The sequence below is a fragment of the Pollicipes pollicipes genome, unplaced genomic scaffold (genome assembly GCF_011947565.3).
Source record: "Pollicipes pollicipes isolate AB1234 unplaced genomic scaffold, Ppol_2.1 Scaffold_4219;HRSCAF=4965_pilon_pilon_pilon, whole genome shotgun sequence".
NCBI lineage: Eukaryota > Metazoa > Arthropoda > Thecostraca > Pollicipedomorpha > Pollicipedidae > Pollicipes > Pollicipes pollicipes.
In genome coordinates, this window is record NW_023596448.1 from 19,993,901 (window position 1) to 20,003,291 (window position 9,391).

The 9,391-nt window shown below is 48.9% G+C and overlaps 1 protein-coding gene across 1 annotated transcript in view; it reads right to left on the reverse strand.

The window, feature by feature from the left end:
• Nucleotides 1–7,005, reverse strand: part of LOC119094969 (acid-sensing ion channel 3) — a 28,085-nt gene extending 21,080 nt beyond the window's left edge. The window contains exons 1-2 of the mRNA XM_037217878.1: nucleotides 6,913–7,005; nucleotides 1,441–1,580 (exon numbers count right to left, since the gene is read on the reverse strand). Of these exons, the coding sequence (XP_037073773.1) occupies nucleotides 1,441–1,580; nucleotides 6,913–7,005 (233 nt within the window). The remainder of the gene's footprint in view (nucleotides 1–1,440; nucleotides 1,581–6,912) is intronic.
• Between the last annotated feature and the right edge of the window lie 2,386 nt (nucleotides 7,006–9,391).

Consider the following 9,391-nt stretch of genomic DNA (forward strand, 5'->3'; position numbering starts at 1 on the left):
GTAAAACGTATGTGCTTGGTACTTACTGGCATCCTTTTGATGCCTGGGTCAGACAGATTGGACGAAAGGATTGGGCTAAATCAATGATCACCTGGAACGTCATGTAATAAATGACACGCTAAAATGGCATTTGTATGAATCCTGTGTCATCGACGCGGCAGGTGCATCGAAAAGTTGGTATTTTGTCATTTAATAGTCCAATTTTTTAATTACAAAATTCTTATTCTATTTTCATAATATTATATTATATAAAGCATAATACATATGGTATAAGCACTATGACATGTTATACGACTTATATCGTTAAATCATATCTAAAAAGATCGTTGATTTGATTCTGTACTGTACTTTGTAATCGCTGACCACTTGTGTATTATCCATTGTTTCTTTTAGAATGAGAGCAAGTTAATCCATCAGTCACACTGGGAACAAGAGCTAAAAAATCTCACTCATGTTTAATCCTAAATTTCACAATTGTTGCTTTCCAAGAGAATTACCCCACGTAGCCTGATAACAAAGATGACGATTTTGTCGAGTCATTCAGTTTGGGGTTAAGCTACATTGGCAACCACTCACCCTAAATACTGGATGTCACATCCAGGCATCACATTCCCAAGCATGAGTGCACGTTAAGAGAGTGTTACACATTGGTATGTGGTTTTAGCCGAAATGAACATCTTGAAGAGCGTTCGGCACAGTTCACAGCCTTGCCCTTCTTAGAATCCAATCCCCTCTAGTGTCTGAGCTGAACGCCTGCGAACATGTGCAGACCATTTTGTGCAGACTATTTCAGGTCACCCAAGCATTCATGACGTCATAGTGATGTCATTCATGTCCTACAATTCCCTTTGTCATGCGGTGATCAAGGCCAAAACAAATGTAACTGCCGGGTTGTTCATATCTGACGTTCGTGAGCACGATCTCCTAATACAACGCCCGTCAATTGGCTGTCAGTGTTGTGCAAGGTACGATGACGTAATCAAACAGTGACGTATTGAGAAGCATGTTTGTTAAACAAAGAATTGTGTTGTTTAGAGCAGTCTTCTCCACTTAAAAGTACACAAATAGTTATAAATGAACTTATTTCATCGTATCTGATGCTTGCTTCAATATCTTCAAACATGGAACATTCCCTTAAGGATAGCGGCTGGACACGCCAGGACACCTACCAACAACGAGTCACCGGCGCGATTTCGTCCCCGGTAACTTTATTCACAGATTTTTTGTTCGGCTGCGCAGCGCTTCATAAAGCGCACCAAGTGATACGGCCACATGAGCTCACAGTGTCCAGAGCGACAGCCAGAACCCGAACTCCGTGGCCACATTGAGGCTCTAACGCCGACTAATAAACTACAAATAAGCCAAATAAGCATGTAGAATATCTCAGCTCTACCGCGCGCATGTTTCCGCCGCACGAGAGCCGTGGTTATGTGTCCTCACGTGCAGTTGGTGTCCGCCTCCACATCGTCGGCCAGCATCTCGTCATCGGAGCAGTTGTTGCGGGGGAACACGGCGTTCAGCAGGCGACGAGCCCGCGTCAGGTTGAACCAGTTCTTGTTGCACACGGTCACCGCCGGGAACTGCGACAGGCAGCACGGTGTCAGGTGAGGTGTCAGGAGAGGTGTCAGGTGAGGTGTCAGGTGAGGTACCAAGTGAGGTGTCAGGTGAGGTGTCAGGTGAAGGTGTCAGGTGAAGGTGTCAGGTGAAGGTGTCAGGTGATGTGTCAGGTGAGGTACCGGTACCAGGTGAGGTGTCAGGTGAGGTGTCAGGTAAGGTGTCAGGTGAGGTGTCAGGTGATGTGTCAGGTGCGGCGGTTCAGGTTCAGGTGAGGTATCAGGGGAGGCTCCGGCGGACATAGCCGTAAGGTGCCGCCGGGGTCAGCTGGAGTTAGAGATCAGCCGGGACAGGGATGTGGGAGCTTGCGAAACGTTGGGGACTGAAACACCATTTGAATGCAGTCTTTGCCATTCAAAGCATGTTGAATTTTCTCCTAGGTTTCAGGGACAGGTGCTAAATTCCATCAAATTTTGGGAATGTTCCCCTGCCCCAGGGTCCGCAACCTTGGAGGAATCACGGGTCTGACGGCGATCAATCACAGCCACGTGCAACGAGTCCGTTCCGATAGCTGAGCTGGTTACTGCGCCTGTTTTCGATTCACCAACCCGCGGTGAGGTGAGCTCTAGGCGCTTTAGGCGCTCCTTACTTGTCCGTGACTGGAATGGCCTGCGGTCGGTGGCATCGGCCGCGCGAAAAGGTCAGGTGATATCAGAGGGCAGAACGGATTGTTCCGAGTATTGGGACACGTTGGCTTTTGCCCAAAAATATGTCGTTAACCTGGAATCGCACAATCAGATAATTGATTTAGGACTCACGCAGCACTCAAGCACGGAATACCGAGGGGCTGGTCCCAGAAATCCACCCGATCAAAGGGTTTGGTTTAATCATAAAAAGTTCGGGGTTGACGCGGCTCACAACCAGCAAGCGATCTCCCGACTGGCTGTTTTTCTGACTGGGTCTCCGCCTCTTCAGTGAAGGACGAAGACACGTTTGAGAAAGTTAGCAAAGCCCCTACCTCACACCCTGCCCGCTACGTTTGTTTTGCTACTTCTGGCAATGGCAAGTAGTCACCACCACCGCGCAATGAAGCTAAGCTTTAATGCCCGCGCGTATGTCTGCGGTAGCCTCTGTCGTGTCCGAGCTGACCTGGCCTGACCTGGCCGAGCCGAGCCGAGCCGAGCCGAGCCGAGCCGAGCCGAGCCGAGTCGAGCCGAGCCGGGCCGAGCCGAGCCGAGCCGAGCCGAGCCGAGCCGAGCTGAGCCGAGCCGAGCCGAGCCGACCCGAGCCGACCCGAGTCGAGTCGAAGCACGCTGAGGCGAGGCGTGACTCGCCCCACCCCCGGCTCGGCACGGCACGACAGCCGCCGGCCGCGGCTCGATACACACCAGAGCTCATTACCTAAGTGCAGCAGACACACGACCTCGGCCCACTGGCGGATCTAAGTGGGCAGACCTCGCGTTGACTCGTCCTTGTTCCAAGACGGGTGCAAAACCATCTCTTTTCAACGAGTTCTCTTGGAATCATTCGTCTTCCTGGTGCACCCCACAGACCATGCCCTCCGCGCCCAGGTTCCATGCAGGGTTCGCTCCTGCTTCCGCCTGTCTGTGTCTGGCGCAGAAGTCCAGTGTGCGTGCGCCGCACGTGGTTCTAGGTAATGCCGAGAAGGGGCTGACGGGTTGAGCCGTGCGCCCCGACAGGTCAACTTACGAAGAGAGTAAAATTCGTCGGCAAACTGGTCATTAGACGATTGCGGACGGGGCCGGGGTAGTAGTGCGTGGGCGTATTAGCGCCGTATGCGTAGACTATGGCTCTGGATTTGAGTTAAATACACTAGGCGCAATAGTACATCACGGTTTTGAGGGATGTAGGAAAAAAATAATGCAAGCGAGGAATGAACGCGATGCGGGAGAGCTGTCATAAACAATTTTTCCGACCCCAATAACATGTTTCGGTTAATTTCGTGCCCTGTGCGGGTCTTCACATGTGCTTGACATCAAAAATGACTAACTGCAAAGCCTACGAGATTGTTGGCCCGAGGCCCGTAAGTTATGACTTTTGGATCAAACAAGGTCAAATGAGATTAAATTGCAAAGAAGCGTACAAAGTATCCTCAGATCTCCACATGCAGCCGTCTTTACCTTAGACATTTACTCGAAGCAAAAAAGTCACTGGCGTTTATTTGAATTATGTGACCTTACTTGACCCTCAAGAGCTCACGGTGATCGAAAACCTGCTAGTCTGCCTTCTTTCTCATTTGCATGCGTGTCAAGGATTTAGATTAGGCGAGGTGGTATATTTCAAAATGATGGTTGACTGAGGTCATTTGGGATCAGTGACCTCCTATTACCTTTATAAAGTCCAAGCAATAGGTCTATTGATGACTTGTGACCAAAGCATACGGAATGAGCATTACATACGTCCCATCACGCAAATTCTCCAGTAAATAAGAACAATTTTGCTTTGACTTTAGTCTGGCCTTCATGCCTGACCCAAGGTCAATGGAAGTAGTCATAATCCTGAACTCAATGGTCTTGTTTTCTATTAAACTTTTAGAGATGTACATGCTTCCGTCTAATACTCCGTTGTCACAACAGATTAAACGATTCCCTGGGAATTACGTTCCCTGAGAGCCATGGCCTGACTTCGACCTGTCATAAGCCATCGACCTTAAAGGTAACGTATCTTAAATTGCCTACAGCTTTACAGCATTTGGCGCGGCTGCGTTGGGCCGTTCGGAAGTTATCCTGGAAAAATCTTGCGGGAGTCAAACCGACCCCCACCCGACCACGTTCATGGTACTCTGGCGCATGATGACCTCTGAAAGGGCGTCCAGCGACACGGCTTCGTTAAAACACCGATCATATGTTGATGGTATTTGGATCAATAGCCGGTGTCTAGACTAAACGAGTATGCACGTATTTAAGGCATGCACGCCTATGATTTCGGGTTGCTCAACACAAAAGGCATACGACTTCACGCAGGTCACAGAAATAGCCATGTCTGCACTATGTATATGCTCTGTGTTCGCCGAAAGTCCTGTATCATGATTTAGTAATTTAGACTACGAGAACCATGTCAGAACACCAAACAATGAGTAACACAACATGCGAAGCCTTCGCCCCGCGGCTGATTCATAGCTGGGTTTCGGGCTAATGATTTGGTATTCGGTGAAGGTGGTATAAATGTCATCAGCTAATCTAAGCTTAGGTGCTGTACTCTGAAGCTTGTGATCATCACGTCCGAGGTTGCCTGAAGCACGCGCACGCTTCTGGGTTTGCTACTCACGACTGGGCGATCTGAACAATCAAAAACAGAAACAACCTTTATTTAGGAGTGGTTTTGTTCAAGACAATGAAATGACGTCAAAAGGGGTTTGCAACATTCAGTGACTGTTTGGTTCAGTGCACTGGACTGCGTGGGTGACGCAGTAAATGGAATCAGAGCCTTCGGAGGCGCTATGGCCGACTGAACCTAGCAACCATAGAGCCACTTATTCCACGACTTATTCCAACTTTGTTCCAACCTATTCCAGCTCCTGTCCAATCAGACAATTCCTACGCACCTCGTGGCGTGGCTCTCAAACCAACAGACAGACAACGGCGGTTCCGGCTTCACCCAGCGTCTAACGATGACATCACGGGATCGCGTGACTTGGCGGTAAAATCGCCGGATAACTGCATCTGGTACGCAGGGCCTTGAGCTTGGCAATCACCCAACGATTGTCTGAAATGCCGATGACCGAAATTGCGATACGCATGCATTTTACTTGTGTCGTACGTGTGTTACAAAAGTGACATCCCTATGCATGGGGTCCGTCGTTGGATGCATGTGGGAGTCGTCGTGCAATTCGTCACCGTCTAATTCAGCTAATCCGTCATGATATGCATTAAAACGGGGACTTGATAACTCTAATTTCGTAAAAAGGTATGCATAAGCAAATTTGGGCATTGACAATATTCCCAATGCAACGGAATCCAATCACTGCCGGCAGACAGGGACAACCAATTGATTCTGCTCCCCTCCCCCATAAAATGCTGCATGCACGTGACTCCGCAATAGAATACTGTGACAATGCCGCTATAGAGTACCGAAGATGTGCGGCTAAACGGCGCCGGGAGACGTCACGTTAAACAAGCCGTGGGAGCGTTCGTGCAGGCTCGCATGCGACACTAGATGCAGTTTGTGGTTTACATAGGCTGTAAGCGTGCTTACACCTACCCCCAACAGCGCGTCATAACTGAAGCAATATGTAGTGTGGCCACTTAATGGGATCGCGTTATTATGTGCCTCTACTGATATATCTTCGGGTACGTATGTTGGGCATCATTATCATCCACGTTTATTGACTCGTGGGAATGGCGTGATGATCCTGGGCCGGCAGCCACGGAATAGAACAGCTGGGCTCGTCCCCCGGGTTCCGCCGAGCACTTCCCGTATGGTATGGCGGTGGAACTGGGAAACGCTCCCCGCTCGGGGCTGGGAACGCTCCCCGCTCGGGCGCCGGCGGACCTGTGGTGCCCTGCACAGACGACTCTGCTAAATGTAGTGACCATGCGTCTGGGGCGATGGAGGTTATCGCCTTTGGGTTCCGTTTCTGTGAGCACACCTGGAAGAGAGTATGTCCTTGAATCCTGTAAAGTGCGGGATGGAAACGCACAACGTACAACAAAACGGAAGATGCAGCCTCGTTGCCTCCATGATTTCAATTACTTTTATTGATCCGGAATGCATATAAACAGCAACAGGTTGGTTTTGACTTCGGTCTAACCCTCATACCTGACACTTGGTCAATGGAATTTACTACTGAAGAAAACTACCTCGGAGACGTATGGCTTCGTCTAACACTCAGTTGCCTCAGAGTGAACCTAGAAATTGCCTTCGCTTTCAGTCACGACCTAACTTTGCCCTGTCATAGGTCATCGACCTCACTTGGTGCATCCAATCATTGTATCAGAAGTCACCATTCAATTGCCCACGGCTGTGAAAAGTTTGGCGCGGCTGCGCCGTATCCTTTGGAAGTTATCCTGCAAAAACCTTTCAAGGGTTATATTGACCCCCTCACCCGACCGCATGTTGAGCCCGCAAATAAGTGAGAGGTAGCCAAGTCTGAGAATGCAACTCAAGCTTTCAACCTGGCGGTGAAATGCCTCGAGGGTACACCATTTTAAACGGGTGTGGAAGCGGATGAGTCGTGCCGAAGCGCAGCGAATGGTGGGTAGATGTGGGTATGGCTGTACAGAAGCACGATGGGTGTGGATACGCAAATATTACTCGTGGCAGGTTGCACAGGACGTCAAGCTGGTGATAACAGAAGGAGACGTCTCTCGGCGCTGCCTCTTCAAAGCGTTCACTCACCTGCAGTGTGCTATTTCGGTGGACCTTGACCTCGACCGAGATGGGCTCCTTCATGAAATGGCGTATGCGCTCCACCACCTGGCGGAAACACATCATGTTCATAGCTTTTGTCATCTACATCTCGCTAGCGTCGCAGGTCCTAAGTTTTGGCCCGAACACGTGATACGCAGGTGAAGGCAAATGCGTTTGGTGTCCCAATCTCACGCCCGTTGTTGAGACAGTATTAAAGGTGCACGTCGTGAGCGATATCCCAGAGCGGCTTTCTCGACCGGCTAGCGCGTGGCAATGACAGCCCTGACCCAACGGCCGCTTCACATACACTCCAGTGACTTTCAACCCAACCTCGGCAGCAGCGTCCGTGCCCATTTGTGACATCTGCCACGGTGCTTAAATTGGATGCAAAAATCGGGGCACCAAATGCAACTGAAAATATTACCCTTGTTTCTTAGTATCTTAGGCAGGATTTGTGAATCGAGTCCTTATATATAAAAAGCCTTCAGGGTTAAATAACAAAACTTCATTATACCCATTGGCACCTGTGGTAACATTAAACACATCTGTAGGTCTTTGGGTGGGTCGCATGCTACTGCATGTGCTTGTGTTGTTCTATTTGCATTTTGTTTGTGTCGTGCGAGTGTGTTAAACCAGTGCTATAGAAGCAATAATAGCAATCAGGAACAAGACAAGCGGGAAGCCATGGTCACCCCATCTACGTTATACGTTTAACTATTTTATTAAATCCGTGTACGATGTTACGCAATCCAAATGAAGGGTGCGTGCGCTTAGCCATCACGGTGCGTGCCGTATCTGGTATGCGTTTTTTGTTGTTGTTTTTGTCGCCTGACGACAACGCTCTTGGCAGTTTTTCCCCAAGTCATTGTGGTTTGCGCTTCGGTTGGACCCTTTCAAACCAACTGATTTATCATCAGTCATTGTAACATCGAAAATAAAATTCATGCTTAACTTTTGAATGTGACCTATTTATTCAACAATGACAAAGCATTCATGTCATTGGCTTGTTATTTGCTTATTGCATACGGTAACCAAGGACACATATCGGACATGAATCAGTCATGGAAACCACGGAAAACTATGTGGGTAAAGAAAACCATGCAACAACTTACTGTGATGTTAGTCATCGAACATGTCGATTGATTTCCTATGCCTGCATTGCAAGTCTACGATGAATTTGTGACCCATTTGCGATTCGCGATCGATTTGCCACATCCGATGCAAGCCGATCAGACTGAATGACCTTTTACGTGACCCAAAGGTCAAGAAAACATGACCTGCGCCCCGTCTTGATTGGAAATACCTGGGCGGCCAGCAGGGTAATGCAGACCACCAGGAGGATGGTCCAGCTAACCCGCCGCCATTTGCTGCACTCCTTGTCGAAGATGACCTCCGCCCCAGCCATGCCGAGCGGCCGTCCGTACAGCAGTGACGTCACTAGATCACTGCCCTCACAGCGCCGCGGTGACGTCACTGGTTCACTCCGTGCGGCACCAGCTCCCGGTCACTCTTGAGGTTTCGGGGGCAGGAAGGGGTGCCACCGAATGTTGGCGACCAAGTGAACTTTGGTCTGTTCAGGTGCAGCCTTTGAGCTGAACCTGAAATGGTTCAGTGCTAGATCTGCGTGCAGGATGAATGTTCTAGTGTCATTTCGGCGGAGCCTTTTACTACCCAATCTGTCCAGAGGTCATGTCACGTTACGTCGGATTTATGGGATGTTCTGTGTGCCAGCTGCTGGAAAGCGATAACATCTTCACTGTCCCACTGATGTACAAAGGCGGCAGCTGACTTGCCCTGGAAAAGAAAAATAGGTTATGGGCATTTCAGTCTTGATATGACATGTAAAACACTTCGTACCATCTGACCGTTATATCTTCCGCGTGTCTGGTTTTCGTGGGTGCATTGGACAAAGACACACGAACGGAATCATTGCATTACACATCTGACATAATGATGTTGAGTTGATCGGTTATCGGTCGATCAAATGTGGTGCATCAAACCAAACCCAAATAATGTATTAAAAATGTGTAACGTAACACACACACACACACACACACACACACACACACACACACACACACACACACACACACACACACACACACACACACACACAACCACACACACACACACCCACACACACACACACACACACACACACACACACACACACACACACACACACACACACACACACACCCACACACACACATACACAACACACACACACACACACACACACACACACCACACACACACCACACACACACACACATGCGCGCTCGCACATATACACACACACACACACACCACACACACATATATATATATCTATATATATCTATATATATATATATATATATTTGCGCTTTAAAACTGTATTAAGCGCTAAAATGATTTACTCTGAGCGTGAAATGCTGGCGTGATTGTATAACAACCACAGCTTCACGGAAACATAGGTATGTGT